At 24.9% G+C, this 24123-nt stretch overlaps 1 protein-coding gene across 1 annotated transcript; it reads left to right on the plus strand.

Annotated features, from left to right (window-relative positions):
• Positions 1 to 6038: 6038 nt before the first annotated feature.
• On the plus strand, positions 6039 to 9671 carry LOC145829903 (uncharacterized). Its single transcript, XM_082937775.1, has 7 exons — positions 6039 to 6147; positions 6540 to 6700; positions 7486 to 7615; positions 7881 to 8004; positions 8394 to 8552; positions 8656 to 8715; positions 9219 to 9671. Exons 1-7 carry the CDS (start codon positions 6108 to 6110, stop codon positions 9331 to 9333), a joined length of 789 nt encoding a protein of 262 aa, XP_082793901.1. The 5' UTR covers positions 6039 to 6107; the 3' UTR covers positions 9334 to 9671.
• The last annotated feature ends 14452 nt before the right edge of the window (positions 9672 to 24123 follow it).

Here is a 24123-nt window from a genome sequence, read left to right on the forward strand (position 1 = left end):
ACATCACTATTGTTTAGCATGGGAAAGTTTTTTTATTCGATGGCCAAGAGTAAGTGTGAGAAGGCTTTAAAAAAATTAAACTATAGTTAATAAAAAATATTTAAAAGTAAAATTGCATTTTCAAGCTAAAACGCATTTTAAGGGCCAGAGGTTATAAGGAAACAAAAAAAAAAACATAAACAACTAGTTTAAAAAACATAGTTTTAGGTTGTTTTGAAAAAATCAAAACAGGTAATAAGCAGTATTTCAAAGTTGAATATACAAAGATAAGTATTCCCTTATATGAATTTATTGTTTGTTTTTTACTTAAACTAAAACCGTGTACTAAAGTAGTTAGTTTGAAAAGTTTTTTTGAAAGAGTTAAAATATAAAGTACAAAAGTAATACAAGTTTAAAACCTATTAGTCAAAGTGTATTTCGTATATATTTGTTTTATGATTTCAAAGATTATTATTTTAGCATTAAATGCTTATAAAAACGAAATATCATTTGAAACATTAGTCTAAGTTGGTGCTTAAAGTAACTGTTTGTTATAGCAGCTTTTACACATAAATTTTAATATTTATAAATAGCAACACTTTTATATCAAATTTAAAAAAATAAGTAGAACTAAACTTTAAGATAAGTCATAAAAGTTTGCTTTTTATCGTAAACATGTTTTATATTTAAACGTTTATTCAGTACTACTGTAATATTAGTTTTCAGCAAAGAAGAAACAGCTTAAACACCAATAAAAGTTTATTATATAAAAAGTACTTATAACTTGCACAAGTTATGTTTTTTTTTGAAAAAAACTTACATTAACCTAAATATTTTTTGAATTTTTTTTACTTATTATTAATAAAATAAATACTGAGTATTTGTCAAAATTGTTTTTTTTATAATTTACTTAAAAATAAATTATTTACTAGTGTTTTTTAAAGTATTCATGCGCCTAAAATACTTCCATTCATAGGAAAGCTATAAGTATTTCCGAATAATTAAAGTCAGTTTTTTATAGAAAAAATATAAGATTAGAATAAAAACGTATAAACCTATTTAGCGTTTTTGTTTACACTTTATTACTTTTTGTAGTTATAAGTATTAATTTTTATTCTTATACATTTAAAATCAAAAGTTATAAACCAGATAACTCTAAAAGAAAAAGGTATCAATACTATAAAAATGTCTTAAAAATTAGAGCTATACCTTTTTCAAAGATTTCCAATTTTTAAAAGCAACTTTCGTACATTGATAATTTTAGTAAAAAGTTATAATAATAAACATGTAAGTTAGCTAAAATAGTATCTAGTTTTTTTTGTATTTATAGTAACCTTTAGATGGGAACGGATCTAAATTGCACGAAGACAAAAACGAACGAGTTTACTAAATTGCACGAGGGGACTAAATTGCACGAGAACAAAATTGCACGAAAGCACAAAATTACACGAAGCCAAATTTTCGCAAAGCCAAAATTGTAAAAGGGCACAAAATTGCACGAAGACGATTTTTCACCAAGGGTCAAATTTTCACGAGTTAAATTTTTGCACGTGAGTAAAAAAAGAAATTAAAATAGAAAATAAACAGAAAAAGAAAACTAAACAATTATTTAATAAAGAAAAAAGTTACTGACCGAGGGTAAGGGTTAGGGGTAACAGTGATAGTATAAATAAAAAATAACTTATAAAATTATAATAAAAAAAAAAAGAAAAAAAAATTACCGACCGAGGGTAAGGGCTTGGGGTAACAGTGATAGTAAAAAAAAAATAAAAAAATCAAAAAAAAAATCAAAAAAACATTAAAAAAAAATCTTTTTGTCTACGTGCAAAATGGTCTGCTCGTGCAAAAGTATCTTTGCGCAAAAGTGTCTTCGCGCAAAAGTGACCCTTCGTGCAAAAGTATCTTCGTGCAAAAGTATCTTCGTGCAATTTTGTACGCTCGCGCAATTTAGACAGCTACCCCCTTTAGATACATGTTTAAAAATTAGAGTAACTAAAAAAAGTAGATTTGAATATTATTATACACACTCATAAAACTTTATTACTGGTCATTTGTGCATTCTTCTTACTTTGTTTGTTTTCTACGAATACACAATTGTACAAAATCGTTATCTATTTTATCAATTAGCAAATACACATAAACTTGTTCGTCTAAAAACATGCTTGTTTTACAACTTGTAAACAAATACGGGAGAAAAAACTAACTAAAAGACCTAAGTTATGTTTGCTACCGTAGATACAACTTTGAATTAACATCGGAAAGATTGTTTTTTTAAATGCGGTTTATGTTTGACATATCATATTATGTTATGAACGAATGTCGAAAAGAATCAAACTTGAGTAAACAAAAGTTTGAAGCACTTAAAAGTACTTGTAAATGAATGAGAACTGCATTTATACATCTTGTAAGGTAACAAGCCACAAGTTAAGTTTAATTTGTTTAAGTTATTGCTAAAAAGTTGTTATGTTAGTCTGACCTAAAAAATAAGATATTTCATAGTTTTTTTATTTAAATTATTAAAGTACAGTTTATGTAATATTAGCTATAAATTTAAAGCCATTAGACCTCAAAGTTTACTTTGATTATTCATACATGAACAGAGTTTTCGTCTTAAAACTGATTTTTAAATCGTTTCAGTTTAAAACAAAAAAAAGATGTGTAAGAAGTTTAAACAGTACAAGTTTAACAAATTATTTTAAAGTAAAATTATTTTCAACATAACTAACTTTAAAAAAATAACATTATCATACAAAATATTATCTTGATATTATCAACAACACTGAGTAACTCAATATACGAAATCACATCTTTATGACTTTGTATGATTTTGAACTATATTATATAGTATCTTAATAGTTGGATAAAGAAGTATTATTTTTATCTCTTAAATTTTTATATTTTACAAAAAAATTGTACTAGAGTTTAGAAAGGTTTTTCGACAATAAAAAAAAAACTAACTTTGAATATCTTAATTAAAAATAAAACTTTTACCAACAAAAAACAGAAATTTTTTTCACAATGAATTTAATTTAGCTTTTCATAAGGTAAAACTTCTATGAAACTTAATACTGTAAAACTGGAAATCTTTTTAAGACCTAAACGTTTACTTGTAAAAATTTTCTCATTAAGTTTTTAATAAACATTCTGACTTGATTTATTAACACATTTTACATGTACTAAGAACGTTTGCTTTGTATCTTTGCTAATAGTGAGTAATAACAACATTACGTCATGCAACTTCAGTCTCACGCTATGCAGGCTAGAAAACAAGAAAAGAAACAGACCTGATTTACCCAAATCGCCTACTAAAGCTTGTGGGGTGTCAATCAGCAACGTGTAAATTTGCGGCAAGACCAAAATGAAGTCATTAAACTTGTCTTATGTTTTGATACGCCTCGGTAAACTTTAAAGCCCATCGTTCTGTATGAATTACGAAACTGTTATAATGATGATTATAAAAGCTGTGCGCTTGTGACTCTGTTTCAAACACGCTCAGTTTTGCATGACAACTGTGTACGCATTTAAAGAAACGTTGCTTCAAAGTAACTAAACTTATATTAACAATATTCTGCATAAAATAATTAAAAAAATTTTTTTTTGGAATATATTTATGTTACTCATCGGTAAAACAGTAAAGTTGCACTTCGCTTTGTAAATAGATGATGTAATTGTTCATAAAAAGCCATCGAACCCCGCTAAAAGCTTTTAAAGGCAATAAAAATATTAAAAGATGTTTATTACAGTATGTCTGAATTTCATATCAAGTATTTTTTAGTTATCAAATTTAGCTTAAGGTACATTTGAGAATAAGATGAAAAGTTAACTGTAACTATGTTTGTTTACAGGTAAAGTCTGCTATATAAAATTATAAAATAGAAAACTTGCTTTAAATCTGGAACTAAAACTGTTTTATTTTTAAAACGATTAATTTTGATATTTAAATTGATAAAAGGACATTAAATCTGTTTTTTTTTTCAAAAAGGAACCAAAAATGTCTAAACAAATAAACAAACTTTTTAATAAACTTTAAATATAAACTTTAAATGTAAAGTTAATAAAAAGTATGTTCTACAAAGTGGTAAAAGTCATTTAGACACACGGTTAAATAAAAAAATTAAAACGACGTATAAAAAAAGTTAAGATTTGTAAGAAAGATTAAAACAATTATATTCAAAAAAAGTTTCCCAATAATCTAAACGGATTAACTTAAATAGTTTAAACACGCCTACAATGTTTCAATTCAAGAAGGTAATAAAAAAAAAAATTTATAATTTTTAAACACACAGTTTTTTGTACTACCGGATTAAATTCATAAAATCGCACGCGTGGTTTTTTAATATGTATTTTTACTTTAGCTTTGTGTTTATTTTGATAACACGTACATGAATTCGATTTAAAGTATTGTGGTTACAAAAAATATGTTGTAAGAATTAAAACTAGGTAAAGCAAAAATCTTAACCTAGAATAATTAAGCAATAATAAGTAGTTTAAAAAAAAAAAAAAAAACTATAAAAGTTTTTTTTTGTAAACACATAGATAAAACCATTGAAACTGTTTGCTAGTTCAAAAAATAGAGTAATTTAATTATATATTTTTGTTGTTAAAAGGTCAAACTATCTCAAAAACTACTTAAGAAGAAAATTAAGTACGTAAAACCTAATCAGTACTTAAAAACCACAACCTATAGCTGCGTATGTTATATTTTATTCAACAAATTTTTAATAAAATTGTAAACATTTCTACTAATCTGTTTTCTATCTAAAAAAAAAGCCTTCAAAAATATTATAAGTATTGCAACTTCGTATTTATGCTACTAAGTGTAAAACCAATCTAATACGAACAGCACTGATTTTAGTTCAAAAAAGACGTAGCATAATAATTGTTTTAAACTTAAGCAGTAAAACAATTATAAATAATTTAATTTAAGAGCTTGCATAATATTTGTTTGAAACCTTTGTATTTCTGTAACCAGGTGTAAAAACAAGCTACTACGTCTTACTCTGAAGATAGTTCAAAAAAGAGATGTTAATGTTTTTTTTGCGTTAAACCAAATAAAAAACATAAAGGCGTTACCACTTTTATTGTTGCTGTAAACTATAATAAGAGCTTTTACGACTAGTACATCGTATTTGCTTAATACCAGATTTTATTACGAAGATATATTTTAACGCAGATAGTAGGTTTCCTTACGTCTTCTTAAATGTTTTAAACGTACTTTTAAACGTATTTTAGTAGACTTAAACTTTTATAACCTTCTAAGTTAAAAAATTATTGATGTTACTCATATTGCTGACTTTTACATGGTACGTGGATATAAAAAAATAATCAAAACAAACTTGATTTGTTTTCACTTATAAAAAAAGACTGTCACTAATGAAAATAAGTTGTTAAATTAGAAGAGTTAATTTAAAAGGGTTTACAAAGTACACTATTCTTGAATTTTAAATATTCTGTTATTTTTTAAAGTCATTTAAAAATTGAAAAAAAATCAAATTTTTACAAACTGTGTACGTTTTTCAAATTGTACACCTTTTATAAAAAATTTCTTGATAATAAATAAATATTTAAATAAAAAATGAGTAAAACAATAAAAAGTCTCTAAACTTGTGTTTTTAAGTTTAGGCGTGTTACGGAAACCTATACTTTACAATGCATAACTTAAATAAAATTTGGCAAAGTAAAACAATAGTTTAATTATTCTTTTGCTTTGGCATCATTGCATTTAACTTCGATTTAAAGAAAAATAATTCAACAAGAACATTGCAAACATTGTTGTTTCGAATTCACTGCATAGAAATGTAATTAACTACTTATAAGGTCTTTTAAAAACTAGACCTTTTTTAAAAACAAAATGAGTACGTGCTTATAGACACTGAGTTATTTCGTACATACTTTTTTTCTCAATACTTTTTGGTTTAGAAACTCACCAATTGCGCTTTGACAGATTTGAGAATTTTTTTTGCTTTTTTTTGCTTTTCAAGCTCTCGATTTGTACAACACCTGCGCAGTAATTTATATATAAACCAGTGTGCTTCACTGTTTTACTCATTACAGTGAACTGGAGATATAAAAATCAGTACATATACTTTTCAACATTTAGTACAGTTATAAAAATAAAAGAGTTTAAGATGAGCAATATAACTTCGTTGATGAAAGTTGTTTTAGTTTGTAAGTTATTATTAGAGTATTTACACTGACCTTATTCTAATACATACACTGTATTAAATTCATATCAAAAAATTGCTTTAGTTTTTATTCGCTTTATAGAAACTATAGTGATTAAAAATGTATTTTTTTTACTGTAGTTTTTTAAAGTATATCTTGTTATTTTTTTTAAACCAAACTGTGCGCTTTTCATTAAGTTCTTTCGAAACAATAAAACTTGTATAGATACTAAAGTATGCAATCAACCAAAAGATTTTAAGCTGCGATGGTTTTAAAAATGACTACTGTTTACTTTATGTACGAGACTAAAAAACCTTACTTGTTTACTCAAGCAGTGATAAAAAATTTATAAACAATTCGTACAAAACTAATTCATGTATAAATTAAATTTACAGTGTTCATAGTCTTGCTGGTTGGGAAGCAAGCAAAGTCAGCGAAATGCGACAAAGACGGAAAATGCAAGTTCGGTGGGAGATGTGTGAAAAACGAATGCATTTGCAAATTCAATTGCAAACCAAAGCTTTGGAATTCCATCTATTACTGCGGCATGAAACACGTAAGTTAAGTTAGAACATACCTTGTTCTTGGAGTTGAAATATTATAAGGTTTACCTCAGAAACATTTTAAAACAAGTTTGAAGTATTTAAAAAGCGAAAGTACAAATAGGTTTTAGTAACAGTGAGATTATTGATCAAAAAAAATAGTTTAACGTAGTGGAAATATCCGAGTTTAAAATAAAGTGTCACTAAACAAGAGTAAAAACGTTATTTAAAGATGTATTTTACCCATCCAACAAATAGCAGTTAACTTAAAACTATTTTTAAATCTATTTTATATAGTATTTCAAAGTTTTTTTTTTTAGATTTTTTATCTAGACTGACGATTGAACGAAACAATTTTTATAAAATAATTTTACGGAACAATAAAAGTAAATGTTTTTCAATATTTTAAGGTTTTATCAAAAGGTAACATAATTTTGAGTTGGTTTCTTGAAAAAATTGGTTCGCGAACCCTCAGAAATATTTAATGTAATGTTTAAAAAAAAACTGCATCTAATGCCTTAACATATTATTGATCTGTTAAGCATTTTCTTTGTAAATTTTAATATATTAAAAACGTCTACTAAGTTTAAACTTTATCAATAAAAAATAAATACATAAAACAGTTAAACTATATATTTGTTATTATCCTGTTTTTAATAATTAATAATCTTTAAAAAAATGTTGAAGATTGTTTTATCTTACTTAACAACTAATAATACTATAAAACAACAAAATAAAGTTTGTACAACTACTTTTTTGGTATTAAATTTTTATAAGAAACTATATATTTTTATTACAGTCACGATCACGACCGAAATTCTTCAGGAATATCTGCGAGTTAAACAACCATGCGTGCTTAATTCAGAAAGATGTTCCAATCATTAAATTGAAAAAACCTGCAAAGCATACGATTCTGAAAACATGTAAAGGTATGAAATAATCATGACAAAGCAAACTTTAAGATGTTAGAATTTAAGATTTGAACTTTTAGATAGACTTTAAAGTTTTGATAACCAGAATTTGTTGTTTTAAATAAAATCGCTTTTTTTGTTAAACTTAAATGTTTATGGAATAAGTTTCAAAACCTAACTGCAATAAAAGCCCTAATTGTGTATAAGTTATATTTTCTCTAATTAATTTTAGTCGAAAGTTACAAAATCTAGGTCTTAAACTTATTAAAACAAAATATTACAGTCAATAGACCAAAACCAAATGTAAAGCTTTGTGACAATCCGGCCAAATTTTTGGACAAATGTAATAGTCGAATATCGAACGGAATTTGTTTGGAAAATGTTCATCACAACAATAGATTTTGCAGGTAATATTTTTAAAAATATGTTAAAAAGTTTTTTTTTACATTTAATTTTAATCGACTTCGTTGAAAAAAAGTTTTATTAGTTTTCATTAACATCTTTATATTCTTATTACCACATGCGTTAAAATAAATATAAATTCATATAAATAACAACGTAAACATTTTATTGATTAAAAGATTTGGTTTTTCCTAAAGAGTTAATGTTTTTACTAAACTTACGTGAACTTATAAAAACTTATAAGCATCTATTTTTAAAACCGTAAAATTTTAGGCTATGCAGCGTGATAAAATTAAACTTATGTAATAGTTCATACCTAGAGATGCAAAGGAATTAAAAAAATTAAAAATTGAATAGACTAGAAGCACTGTTTTAAAGTTTAAACTATTTTCAGCTGTCCATCTAATCGATTAGGAGCTGCTTGTGAATTCATAAATCCTTTAACAGGCGGAGCTAAAAATTATGACATCGTTCAAAGCAATATGTCCCTAATTCTGCTTATCGCGTCATTTTTAGCAGTTGTTCTCACTCTAGTTTTCGTTATTGTCTGGAGGTAAGCGATGACTTTTGTTTTTTTTAAACTAAAAAAAAGCTTAGGTGCTTGTATAAAACTACCCACCATTATCAAAAAATATACTTATAAATTTTTAATTAAGGCACAGAAAAAAAAGCAAAAAGTCAGAAAAACTTTACTTATTCAAAAGCAGCAAAAGCAAGTAAGTCTAAAACTTAATTAATAACATACACCTTTGTTTTATTTCATTCAAAAACAAGTATAGACTCATTTAAAAAATTTAAAATTAAGTACTCAAACTTTACACAACATAAAAGTATTTTTACATCAGTCGTTTTTCTAAAGCAATAAATTATATTTTTGCAGGTAATTAATCTTAAAGTAATTTAAATTTTCATGACTTTGATTCATAGGCAGCTTTTAATATTTTATGACTAATGAACTTTTAAAATCTTTTAACAATAATGAATTTTGTGAATCATGAACTTTTACTTTAATGTTACTTTATAAAATATTAGAAAAGAAAAATAAATAAAATTCAAAATAAATTCTTTATAATATATTAGAATATAAACATGGTACTTTTTGTGAATATTTTTAATGTTGTTAAATACTTAAATTTAGCAAATATTAAAACAATTTTCAAATTTTTAAGTATAAAAATATAGGTTTTCACAAATACTAACAATAAACTATTTGTAACAGATCCCAGACTGTTTTACTTTTAACACCGAAAAATAGAAAAAACACCAACATTGGTAAAAGTGAAAATTCTAATCGATGCGATGTTAAAAATATTGATAGAGAAGTTCCACACTAAACATAGTTTCTAAATTTACAAACTTTTATGACAAGGACACTCTTTGAAGTCCGCATGCATTAAACTTATTACTAATATTTTAAAGAGATTATGACTTATTAAACACAGTAATTTATTTGTTTTTCCAATTATTCAATTTACGTAAAAACAATCAATCATATTATGTTTCGTTTTTTCTACTTAAGGTAATGTTGCTGTTAAAATGAGTTGGTCGTTTCTTATTTAGTAGTATCTGTATAAATATATTTCAATATAACTTATCAATTTTTTGTGTTTCTTTTGAAAATTTTCTTCTTTATACTTTATGTAAAACATAATTTTACCAAATATTTATTCATTACCGCTTTTAGGTTAAAAATCAAAACGTTTTCAATTTTATTACAAAGTTTTTGCTTCGACTATGAAATAAGAACTATGTACGTTTATTTATATTAATTGAAAAGGCTTCTTTGTTTTCTAAATTGTATCGAAATGCATATACGCTGGCGTAATAAACTTTAAACTAATTAAAAAATTTATTTAAGTATGTTTAATGAATGTTAAATATATATATATATATACAAATATTAAATAAATAATATAAGAGTACTTATTAAAATTAAAAAAAGGTGTTTAAAGTTTAGGTTGTACATAATTGCTAATCTAAAGTATAAAACTGAAGTTTTGTGACAATAAAATTAAAAAAGTTTATAACACATTGATGATATTTATACTTAATTCAGTTTACATACAATCTTATAAATACAAGACTGTCATAGAAAAAAAAAACTTTTCCGAAAAATAAGTGTTAAGTGTTATATAAAAAAGCAAAGTGTTAAGATTAACTTGGTTAGTTTTTAAAAAGCAGTCATTTAGAAAAAATAATTAAATATAAAACTTAAATTTTCAGTGTGAAATATGACGGTTCCATTATTTGTAATTTTAGGTAATATATCAAGAAATAAAATGACTAACAATAATCATGTTAGTGACTGTTGCTTTATTTATATGTAAATGTTTTTGAGTTAAAAAAATTTAACAGCTAATGTCCAAAATGTTTTTAATTTGAAAACACACAACAATTTCGATTTTATTTATTTTGAATTAGCTGTAGAAATAAAATCTAAAGTTTTGTATATAACAGATTTTTTTTTAAAGAATGAATACTGTATTTAAATATTAAGAAAAGACTCTATTAAAACAAAAAAGAAATGTCTTAGTCACTTTTCATTTAACAAAATAGTTTTTTTATTTATCAAAAATTTTAAAATTTTAAATAAAATATCAGCTGCCTTAAAGTAGTACACATGATATGATAGTAAAAAACACTCTTAATTTATATTGACAAAAAATTTTTTTTTTTAAATATTAGTTTTTTTAATTTATCAAAAAACTACTAAACCGACGGTTTTGTGATATCTATTACCAATATCACCTTTTTAAATTCGTTTTTCAAAAAACAAAACTGTTTAGAACCGTTCTAGATTTTCAAATTCTGCACTAACTTAAGAGGAAATTAGAAAACGAAAATATATTAATTAAATGGGGAACGGGTCTAAATTGCACGATTACAAAATTGCACGAGGGGACTAAATTGCACGAGAAAAAAATTGCACGAGTGCCCAAAATTGCACGAGGGCACAAAACTGCACGAAGACGATTTTGCACTAAGGGTCAATTTTGTACGAGTTACATTTTTTCACGACAGTAAAATAATACGGAAAAAAGAAATAAACAAAAAAAAAAACTAAAAAGTTATTCAATAAAAAAAAAAGTTACTGACCGAGGGTAAGGGTTAGGGGTAACAGTGATAGCAAAAAAAGAACTAATTGATAAAAATTAACAAAAAAAATCATAATTAAAAAACAAAAAAGATAAAACTTACCGACCGAGGGTAAGGGTTAGGGTTTATAGTGAAAGTAAAAATAAAAAATTATTAAAGAAAATAATTAAACCCGTTCAAAATTGTCTGCTCGTACAAAAAAGTAATCGTGCAAAAATGACCTTTCGTGCAAAAGTATCCTCGTGCAACTTTGTACGCTCGTGCAATTTAGACAGCTACCCAATTAATTGAGTTTAATTTATGTTTGTTTTTAATACATGGGTTATAAAATTTTGGCTTGCGAAGCATAATGTACAACCCACAAACATGTTAATCTAATAGCATAACCATAAATGATTTAAATTGCGGTCTGTAAAGACTTTAATAATAAATCTAGCCCATCTGCCGACCTCTGATACAATATGATACAAACAAATAATTATTAGCTAAGTAAAAGAGTAAAAGAAGTAGTACTTTAAAAAATGTTAAAGCTTGTTTTAATTTATGCCGTTTCAAAATTTATCTTATAAAATAACTTATAATAAGTATATATAGAAGTCCTCAAACAACTTATTAAAAAATACAGTTATTGTTTTAACCTATTTTAATTTTACAAAACTAACTGATAACTTCCATGATAATAAAAATATGTTAAGCTAAAAGCTTGCGCTCAAAATAAACTTAAAGTTATTTAGCTAAAAGGTTATTTAGTTATTTTGATTTATAATATATTTTTATAATATAATTTTATAAAACAGTTTTTATAATATGATTGACAAAAAGCAAGTTGTAGTTTATCGTATAACAATTACATTCACAATTAGTCCTAGACAAGACGTTAAAAGGTATCCGTGGTTGTGCGACACGATAAGCGAAAGGTTTTTTCGTACACCAGGTCTTAGAATCAAATATTCTGAGCGTATTTTTTGTCGTTCAATAAACTACATGCATTAACTTTAAAGCTTATTATTAATAATTTTTTTTTTAACGAAATAATTATTATAAAAGTTTAAATACAAAACAAAAAAAGTTTACAGTAACTGAATCTAAACACACTTTTACAACTACTAAAATACTTTTTATTGTAGATATTAATTCTTTATATCTAATAGAATCCAACATATGATATTTGTGTTGTTTTATGTATTTACTAAGCAAAAACTTTAAAACGCTGTTTTTATTCAGCTTGAATTTATTTTACTAACAACTAACTTAAAACTAACTACTTTTTAATATTTAGAATATCATATATGGGTAGCTTTCAAAATTGCACGAAGATACTTTCGCACGGAGAAATTTTTCACGGGTTAAATTTTATTTATTTTATTTTTATACTTTTAGATCAATTTCTTTTTTTTTAATTTTGCTAAATTTAATAATTTTTTTTTTTACTATCACTGTTTCCCTAACCCTTACTCTCGGTCAGTAAGTTATTTTTATTATTTAATTTTTTTATTTAACTAATTAATTTTTTTTTTAATTTATTTTATTATCTTTTTTTTTACTACCTTTTTTACCCCTTACCCTCGGTCGGTAGCCTTTTTTTTTTTTGGTTTTTTGATTATTATTATTTTTTTCTAATAATAATTTTTATTAGTTATTTTTTATTTTTATTTTTATTATCACTGTTACCCCAAACCCTTACCCTCGGTCAGTAACTTTTTATTTGATTTTATTGTTTTATTAAATTAATAGTAGTTTAAATTATCTTTTGTTTTTATTTTTTTGTTTTTTATTTATTTTTTTTTGTATTATTTTACTGTCGCGCAAAAGTGTAACTCGTGCAAAATTTACCCTTTGTACAAAATAGTCTTTGTGCAATTTTGTTCCCTCGTGCAATTTTGTGCACTCGTGCAATTTTGTTCTCGTGCAATTTAGTCCCCTCGTGCAATTTTTTCTTAGTGCAATTTAGACCCGTTCCCATCATATATACATGTTAAAAACTGTAAAATAATTTTTTACAGGGATTCTCTTAAAATTTGAATAATACAACTGAAAAAACAGTACTTAACGGTTTAATAAAGATTAATAAAGTCTAACATCTCAATATTTAGTACGAGCATAAAGTTATCTGCAGTTGTAACGAAAACGTAAATTATATGTTTAAAAATTTAGGGTAAAAAAAAAATTAAGTAAAAATTTTAAACGCTACCTAGTTAAAACTATAAAAATGATACAAACTAACTAGATAGTACGGTTAAACAGCAGTTTTATACCCTCTATTTAGGGTAGCAGAGGTAACTTAAATGCTTGATATAACACTTGTCATCGTGAAAAAATAGATTAAATTAGTTTTAAAAAGTTTATTACTTTAACTTTGTTAAGTACCTAACACTGCAGTGCAATTTTTCTATATAAAAGTTTAAAGTGCTACCAACGATCTTTGAAAGCCTAGGTAAAATCTAAAATAGTTGAAAAATCCTTGGAAAAAGCTTTAAAAAAAAATAAAGGTTCCTTAGTTTTATTTATAAAGTTGTAGTAGTTTAATATTAATAAAGGTGTTTATAAGAAAAATAAAGACTCAACTAAAAGTTAAGATTCGTTTGAATACAACATTTTATCGTTAATATGTCTGCCTGATGAGTTCTAACAGGGACGAAACCAGGTCCCATAATATCACATATATTATTGTTGACGGTCTAGTGCAGGGATCGGCTGGCAATTGGTTCTCGCGGGCCGAATTTAAAGATTCAAAATTTTCCACGGGCCGCAGTTTTAGCTTTCTTCAGTTTTTATTTTAAATTTTATCGGTTTTAGTTACATTTAGCTACTTATAGGGGTCTGGCTTGGCCTATTTGAAATGTATTTTATTTTAGAGTCTAAAATTAAAATTTAATATAATACGTATGTCCTAATATTATTTATAAATTTATTAAATTTTTTCTTTTCAATACCACCTTACTCCTTAACAATGAAATAAGCAATTTATTAGACGTTTTGTCTTTAAAAAAAATTACATGATACACAACAATCAAAGATCAGCTACAAACACAGTGAAGCAATAAAACAATTAATGAAATTTGATATCCATTTCCTCTTTTAGTTCGGTTTCATAAAGTGTTGTTTTTTTCTCTTTCTTCCAGTCTTTTGAATTTTGTAGATAGCCATTTCATTACTATATTCTAAGTTGCTGAAAATAATCTTTATATATCCAATACATTGCACAGCACATATACAAAGTTTCAGTTATTTTGTTAAGTTAACTAAAATATAAAGAAAACTTATATTATTAATTTCATTTTAAACAGCGCAAGTTTTTCTTATAAAACCTTTAAATACTTTAATAATCTATTTAAAGTTTTCTTGGTTGCAACTTTTGGAAACAAAAAAGTTACAATCAGTTAAAACAAACCAGTCAGTGTTTTTAAAAGATAAAAAAATGTAAAAAAGCCAAGATTGAAAAAACTTGCCATTTATACAAAATAATTTACAAAAAAAAAAATTAGAAAATAGTTTTTGATTTATTTAAAATGTTTCTATACAAATTTCAATGTAGTGATAAAATAGTTATAGAAAAAACATTTTTATAACCACATGTCAAAGTAAAGACCTAAATTATAAATAATTGACATGCTAGTAAAACACTTTAATGTTTGCACAGTGTTTGTACACATAAAAACCTTTATAATAAATAAAATTACTTATTGCATTGTCAACTTACTGAATCTAAGAAACTTTCCAATCCAAGTACGTAAGCTTTTGTGTACACTCCAAGATGTTGTTGTTTGAAAGGAAAAAGAAAATCTAAATTTTAAAGAAAAACTGCTGTACTAGTAACTGTCTTTTTTCACATATTTAAGCTTAAACAGTGAAGATAATAAATGGTTTTTAAATGATATTCAGGTACTTAAAAACGAAACTAATAAAAATACTGTTTTTTTTTCGAAAAAGTCATTTTAAAATATAGATTTGTTTAGCGGGCAAAATTTATATGCTCGAGGGACACATTTACATGCTCGCGGGCCACAGCTTTTTTTTTTCGCGGGCCGCATTCCATTTTAATAAAAAACATGCTCGTGGGCCGCAGATTTACACTTTGAGGGCCGCAGTTAACCCGCGAACCGCAGTTTGCCGACCCCTGATCTAGTGGTGTAGTCTGATGCTAACTCATTATAGAAATGTTTTGGAACTTTACAACAATATCATAAAAAAATAGTTATAAAACATTTAAAATACTTTAAAAGCACAACACTTTTTAAAGGAGCTTGATAAGCAAAACAGTCATAGTTGCGTTAAACAACATAAACATAAAAACAACTATTGAAATATTAAGACTACACTATTTAACTATGTTGTATTATTTTTCAATATACTTTAATTAAACTGCTATTTAAGCAACTCAGATTGAAAAACAAGATTGTTAAATACAACTAATGCAAAGAATACTATAAAAAAAATTCGAAAATAATTTATTTTTTTTTTTTTTTAGATTTTTTATATAATCTTGTTGAATAAGTTGTAAAAAAAAATTAAAGAAAAAATTAGGTTAACTGAACTACTGAAGGTAATTATTTTTAATAGTTATAGTTGTAGGTTTTTTTCTGACTATTCTAGTTCGCATCATAAGAGTAAAAGGTATTTATTGTTTAAGATATATAAGCGTTTTGTCAGTTTTGATTTAGTTGAACTCTATCCTTCTATCACCAAACAACACATTTTAAATACTTTAAATTATGCTTTTATGTATTCAAAATTCGCCGATTCCGATAAAGAAATTATTTTACATGCATGCGATTCCTTACTTTTTTTCAGACAACAATGTTTGGAAAAAGAAAAATAACAACACTTTTTTCGATGTGCCTATGGGAAGCTTCCATGGTGCAGAGATTTGTGACCTTGTCGGATTATATATTCTTAGTAAACTGGGAAATGTTTTTAGTAACTGTGGTTTGTATAGAGACGATGGGTTAGGTGTCATAGATCTAGCAAAACCTGTAATACGACAGAACAAGGAAACAAGTGTAAATGTCAGATATAGGTTTCAAAATTACTTTAGATCTGGGTAATCAAGTGACTGATTTTTTAGATGTCACCTTAAGCCTATCTGATAGTACTTTTCGCCCTTACCGAAAACAAAATTGTTCAATCAATTTTATCAATTCAAATTCCGACCATCCCCGACATATAAAGAAAGCCCCCGACAATAATGACCCAAAAACGCTTAGGCTCATTATCATCCAGTGAAGAAATATTTAATGAAATAAAAGTTTCATATGAAAATGGATTAAAAAAAAGTGGTTTTAAATGTAACTTAAAATACATGAAAACAAACAATAATACTAGTAATAACAATAATAATGATATTTTTAACGGTAATAACGATAATAAACATAGTAATGACAACAATAAAAGTAATAACAGCATCATTAATGATAATAATAACAATAATTGTAATAATAATTATAATAACGATAATAATAGTTTTAAAAGTAACAGTAGTAATGATTACAACACTAATAACATTGTAAATAAATTTAATAGATACAATAACACTAATAGCAGTAATTGTAGTAATTATAATAATAACACTAACTATAATAATGATATTAATAATAACAGTATCACTACTGAAAATTATATTAAAACGCAAAAAGTAATAAGTCTCGTAATAGCCGTGTGTTGTGGTATAACCCACCATACTGTTCTAGTATTAACATAAACTTGGGTAAAGAATTTTTAAGATTAGTAGATAAACAATTCCCAGATAACCATTGTTACCGTAAAATATTTAATAGAAAAACTTTAAAAATTTCTTATAGTTGTATGAATAATGTAAAGTCAATGATACAATCACATAATAATTTTGTATTATCTAAATATAATGAGTTGACAGCACAAATTAATAAAAACAATAATAAACATATCACTAATAAAGATATTAACAACTAATCAGATAATACACACGTAATTAATATTAGTTTAGATAGGAACGATAACAATTGCAAAAATAACAAGGTTAAAATAAACAATAATGATAACATTAATCTAATTAATAAAAACAATTATAATGGACCTATAACTAGAAGTATCAGTAAAAACCTAACTAAAAATATAAACTTAATTGTACCTAATGATTCATGTTCTAATAATAATAATAATACAAATAATAATAGTGGTAATAAGGGTAATGGTAGTAACCATATTAATAATAATAATGATAATAGTATTAATAACAACGGCATAACCAATAGTATTAACAATAATAGTAATATTAATAATGATATTAATAATAATAATATTAATAATAAAAATAATAACTGTTCAAAATATAGTTTTAATTGCTTGCTAACAAAAGATCCTAGTAAAGTAACTTCACTGGAATATAAATAAAAACAATGTATACAGTAATCTTCCTTTATTCTACCAACATATGTTTCTGTGTATCAACGAATCAACACACTTCAACTGGGTTCTGTAAAAAAATAATTACTGTAATGAGAGAATAGAAGCATAGAATAAAGTAGGTGTATACATGTTTTCATTAAAATAAGATATTTTCTACAGATAATAGTTATTAATAGGTGAAATACTTAATATTAAATCCGACTGTTATAAAACTATATGATATTTGTAATTATCAAGTCTAAAATAAATAAGTAAGCTAAATTACACAACAAAACATAATATAAACAAACAACTCACGTTAATAGAAAAGATAACTAAATCAAAATTTACTGTTGTTAACTAACGAAAAAATACATTCGTTACAACTAATAATTACGTCACAATGTAAATGAGGTTATTTAAACTATTTAATTTGTATTGTAAAGAACATTAATTTTGTTTTTATGTAATCTGTTTTGAACAAAAATAAAAACTAACCATTAATTAGTAAATCAATAAAATTTAATAAAACTTAACGACGCTGAAGGCAATAAAAGTCACAGAAACTCGGTGTAACATGTATATTATATATTGAATGTTAGTAATGATTGAATCAAAGTTATATAGAATTAGGAAGCAGATTTAGTTCAAATGTAAAAATCAAAATAAAATAACATTAAGCCTAGTAATATATATTTTATTAATTATAAAATACAATATATATATATATAATTCAGGTCATTATGATTTTATGTATGTCGCTGTAAATTAATTATCGGTCAGTACATTGTGAGCCTAGTAATAATTATGTTTTTTGTGTTTTGTTTTTCCTTAAAGTTTAATTTTTTTCCTTAAAGTTTAATTTTTTCATTTTTTCACTTTTTGATTTTTACATTTGAACTAAATCTGCTTCCTAATTCTATATAACTTTGATTCAATCATTACTAACATTCAATATATAATATACATGTTACACCGAGTTTCTGTGACTTTTATTGCCTTCAGCGTCGTTAAGTTTTATTAAACTTTATTGATTTACTAACTAATGGTTAATGTTTTATTTTTGTTCAAAATAGATTACATAAAAACAAAATTAATGTTCTTTACAATACAAATTAAATAGTTTAAATAACCTCATTTACATTGTGACGTAATTATTAGTTGATATGTGACAAATCTTCAAAATCTACGTATTATAAAAGATAAAAGTTTGTTTCAAATTTATTTTCTACAGAAAATAAGTGTGGCTAAATTAAGCTATAGTGATCAACCTTTTCTAAATAAAGTGTACTTTTTAGTTCAAAAAAAAAAAAAAATCATTTGTTAACTAACACAAGCATTTTTTATTTGAAAGCTCTAAGCAATTTAGTAAAGAGTTACTTTAAAAAGGCTCTCATAAATATTGAACTAACTATGACAACACAATAAATTTTATTTCTAAATCTATCTTAGCTGATTGTAAGAATATCATTAGCAAATTTTAACTAATGTTTCTATCTTGTAAATTCAGGATTGATTATTTAAAAGTTTAGTAAAAAAACAAAACCAAATATATTAGTATTTGAAAGTTTCCGGTCATACAAGTTTTTTAATGAATATTCTAATATAATCTTTCTACAAGGGTCGCAAAGCTAAAGGAAAATAGTATTTGATAAGTAGTAGTAAAAGATGAAGAAATTTTTTGATAAAAACAAATTCTTAAATATATATACAAAACTAATAAATCAACAAACTTTATGTTTACCTATTTTCTACACATTATTATACTTTTATGGTTTGTTTTCTAGTTTGAGTGTTACCCAATTTTCATGATCTAATACCCTTTAAGTGACCTCGAGTAAAGTGGTAAAGCTTCAGTTGTAGATTGGCGTTCTAAGTTCAGTTTGAGTTTTATTAAAATACAGATCCTGATCACTAGTTTATAAAATTGCTTTGTACTTTAGCCCGCTTGGTGAAACCTCAACAGCGGTTTCTCGCGACTACGCCTTTGTGATGAGTCCTAATAAGGACGAAATCGGTTGTAGGTTGTCTCGGATGCTGTTGTTGTTGGTCGTGTGGTGAAGTTCATTGTTTATAGTTTTCAAAAAGATATTCAAAAAAGTAATTTTTCCCAGTTTCAGTAACGGGTCTATTAAGAACTAAATTTATAAGTTTTAACAAAAGTCAAATTAAGTAACTTGTCAGCTTCTTATTTTTTTAAGAATTTAAAAACAATACGATGACGTTGAAACTTAAGTGTTTTTTAAGTTTGCTTGCTTTGCATTAATTAGAATAAATTTCAGCATAGTTCTTTAAACATTTAGCAGACTATTTAACAGTTTTGAAGTTAATTTTTTCAGAAAAAAATAAAAAGTTTGGTCTATTTTATGCTGAGCCGTTTTCTTCAAAAATAATACATAAAAATTTTTTTTGTTAAATTTTAGTAATAAGTTTGCTTAAAGCAGTAGTTTTAATATATAAGTCAACAAATAGATAAAAATACCACTTATTAGCAGAAAAAAATTGTTATACTAAAATATGAGCAACTCATTTAAGAAAACTAAATTTTCAATTTTAGTAAAAAATTGAGAAGTTTTTTTTTGTAAAAAAGCCTAGCTACCCAGAAGATTACTTTCTTTTTATACCATTTGTAAACTTACCAGAAATCATAATTCCTACAAACTAAAGCAAACAAAAACAAAAATCAGAGTTACCTAATAGGGTAAAGTCATACACATAATAAAATTTGAAAACATTTTTATAACTAAAACACATTTACTTCAAGCAATAAAAAAAGTTGGTTACTTCAAATTAAAAAAATTTAAACCATTTAAATCTCATTTTTAGACATGCATTGACAAAAGTCTTAAAAATTTTAAAACTTAGTATTTCCTAATGCGTAAAAGTGTTTAAATAAGACATCTTAAAGTAGATGAATTAAAAACCAGTAAAGATGTTTTAATTTTAATAAAATTAAGATAAAAATACATATTAATAAAGCAGTTTAAACATCTTTTATTTCATTTTTAATTAAATTGTTTGTTTAAGAATAATTTTCAACGTTCATATCAGTAAGTACAAAAAAGATACATATATGAAACTTAAACTTACCAAATACGTACTTAAATATTATTAAAAAAAACATTCATCTAAAATTTGCTATTTTTTTAAAGTTTTATGAGCTGTTAGATATTATTTTAGATATAAACTTTATGATTATTGGACTAAAAGTAGTTTTGTCAAAAAATATTTTTTTATAATATGAAACAGAAAGTCCTTAGCTACGTGACTTACATTGTTTCTTTAGAGTTTATATAAAAATGGTACTTTTTAAGTTTGAAAATAAAATTAGTGTAAGTTTTAAATTTTTTGATGTCTTCAACGGTTGTTATTCTTAATCTGTTACGAAAGGATTACAATTTATGTTTAAAGAAGTCTAAAGCATTTTGCCACACTATATTGTACTTGCTCTTTGCATTAATTTTGTGTTAAGAAGATTATTATAAACATTTGCTTTAAAAGAAAAATATTTAAAATGTTCAACTTTTAAATATATACGACAATAGTATAACAAGTTTTTTCTACTACTTTTCATAATACTAAATTTCTTCTTCTGGTTAAAAGTTATTTAAAATCATTATTTTGCTAAAAAAAAGTTTCTATTTTTTGAAGAGTTAGTATAACTTATGATCCCTTTGGGTAAAAGCTGTTATTGTAATAAGTACTGAAGAATAAAATTGTAGGAAGATTATTAAGAAATTTAAAGTTGTCGTGACAGACATTGGCGAATAACACTAAATCAAATATTTTTTTTAGTAAGCATATAGGTTGCTGTTGAATTTAAATGTTTAGAAGTCTAGAGTAACTTTCAGATTAAAAAAAGACATCTTAATTCTTTATGAATAAGGTTTGAATGAGAATATAATTGTAACTGAAGAGCCCTACAGTGTGAAACGTTACTTTGTAAATAATTCTTTAAAAAATTAAATTTGTAAACATATCTTAACAATAATCTCAAAATATACAACATTAAATATTTTTATTCTTAAAAAAACAAACCAAAAAGTGTTTTTAGGCTGCTAAATTTAGCAAAAAGTAAAAGACAGAAATTTTTTGTCAGTTATTGCTGAAAGTTTATTTGAAAGCACACAAGAAAGTAGCGCAAAATGTCACAAAGATCACAATTCGGCTTGAAGAAGTCCTCACACTGCCGGTTGAGTTTTTCACCATGTCAGCTTGCAGGTTCTGTTAACAAATTTAAATTTCCAAGCTCTCGACCTCGTAGCTCTGAAGTAGTTTAACAAGCACGACATGAAGTTACAGTACGAAAAGTGAAAGCAAATCTCAACATTTTCACTCTTTGCCAAATCAATGTTGATGCAACAATAAGCGTCGACGATACAAAAAGACTAAAAAGCAGCCTTGCACGAAATGAAACAAAAATAAAATGTGAAAATAGGAAACGTTAAATACAAAAGAAAAAAGATGATTATGGAAAATTTCTCAGAGCTCCGATTTTTAGTCTATATTTTTGGTAAAAAAAGTTTGGTTTTCAAGAAAACTGATCTAAAAGAATAAATTTTAAATAAAGCTTAAATTTAAATGATATTTATTTTTGGAATAGTTGCAAGAAGATTTAAAAAAAATTAACCGTACAAAATTTTTGGTTAAAAAAACTGAATATATGCTTAAAATAGTAAAAAAAAAGAAATGCAAAGTTTTTGGTCAACAAAAGTATTTTTAAAAGACTACACAAAATACAACAAAAAATTAGGTACATACTGTTGCAACTTTAAGTAAAAGTTACTTTTTGTGTTAGTTTTATCATAAACATAAACGTCAAAACTTATTTTTCCTCCCTCCGGTCTTTGACCATCGGCCCATTTCTCTTGGATGTTGCCAGACTTTAACAAAACGAAGCTTCAATTTTTACCCCTACTTTCGCTGTTTGCAACGGTTTCAAATAGTTCGGTTTTTCCAGTTTGCAAACGCGTTCGTGGCAACGTCAAGGTCATGCAAAAAATAGTTTAGTGTTAGTTACAACATTTAACATGAAAAAAAAAACAGTTTTAAGCTTTAATGTACTGAATTTTATTTTTAATATAAAAATATATAACAAAAGTTTAAGTCTTTAAACATTACAATTTTATAAGCTTTATTGCTACGTTCAGCAACCGTGCTCTACCTAACTCTAAACTAACATAAGTTTCTTTAATGTTAAAGCTTAGGTAATTAAAGGATATATAACCGTCAAACACTTATAAATTAAGGTATAACATACCTCACAATTTATTATCAACCTAAAGTTAGTCAGCATGTCTTTTTTTTACAATTAAGCTTAACTGAAAGTATAGATTGGTAAAAACGCATAACAAAAAGTTAAAAAAATATTGTATTCAGTTTAAGCGTTGTAGTTATTGTATAAAAACTAATTGTCAAATTAATTGTTTAAAAAAAACATGAAGTAGTCGTATTCGAACAGACTTAGTTTCACAAAACCTTTTGAAAATAGTTAAAAACTTTGAAGAAGAAAATATTTAAAACAAGACATTAGACATTTTTGAAGATGAAATATAAAGAGTAACATTTAATTAGTATCAACATAACTTTATAGCATTCAATTAAAAAAAAACTAATGTTAAAAGTTTCATAGTACAATTTTACTATGTACAACAAAAACATGCAAAAAGTATGTTATAACGTTTTAATTATTGTTGCAAAAACGTTAAAATAATTAGAAGTGTTATAAAAAGTTAAACAAAAAAGTTGTAAAAAAACAAGTTATAGTGAAACAAACGTACTTTAAACTTCTAATGTTTAATTGCTTGTATTGTGCTAAAATATCACAAAGTTAAATAAACATTAGCTACTCAACTATCATACAAGCATTTTTTTATGACATGCAAACTCAAAGTTATATGTTAAAACTGACTTAAAAAAAAAAAAAAAAAACATAGTTTTAGAGTAAATTTTAATTGTTTTTAAAAACAAGTCGACTAACGCTCCCACAAATTAAGTAAAAAAAAACTTAAAAATACTTTATTGTCTAATTAATGTACAATTATCACCAAGTATATGTTGAGTTTTTTCTTTTTGAAATTTCTTATAAACGAACGGCATTTTATTGAGTTCTTGAAGACTTTATTAACTCTTTTATGCTAAAATTCCAACAGCAGTTCAAATTAAGTTCGTTTTTATCATATTAAATCTAGTTTGGATGAAATTTTATAAATTGTAAAATCTGTGTTTAAATTAGCAAAAAAAGTATTAACAGTTTAGCAGTGTTTAGATAAAGAAATTAAACATGCTGTTACTTTAAAACTGTTTGAAAAAAAAATGCTAGTCGTCAAACATAAAGAAACTAGATAAAAAAGATTTACCAACAAAGTTTTAGTTAAAAATCACCAGCTTACTCTTATACAAAGATGTTCAAGTTTTTAACCTTAATAAGAATAAATGTTCTTTAAATTAGAAAAATTAAAGCTAATGTTTTTATATATTTGATTGTATAAATAGATAACAGCTTTGGGTACTAAACCAACTAAAAAAAACAAGTCTTATTTTCTCTTAAAGGTTTTTCGTTTTTTATGATAAAACACCTAGATAAAGTTGAAACAATTGAACACCAGCTTATTCAAATTTGTAAATTAAAAGCAGTTTTTATAGTTTAATAATTAAAACTATTG

Source organism: Thalia democratica, chromosome 2 (genome assembly GCF_965202585.1).
Source record: "Thalia democratica chromosome 2, ktThaDemo2.hap1.1, whole genome shotgun sequence".
In the NCBI taxonomy this organism is placed as follows: domain Eukaryota; kingdom Metazoa; phylum Chordata; class Thaliacea; order Salpida; family Salpidae; genus Thalia; species Thalia democratica.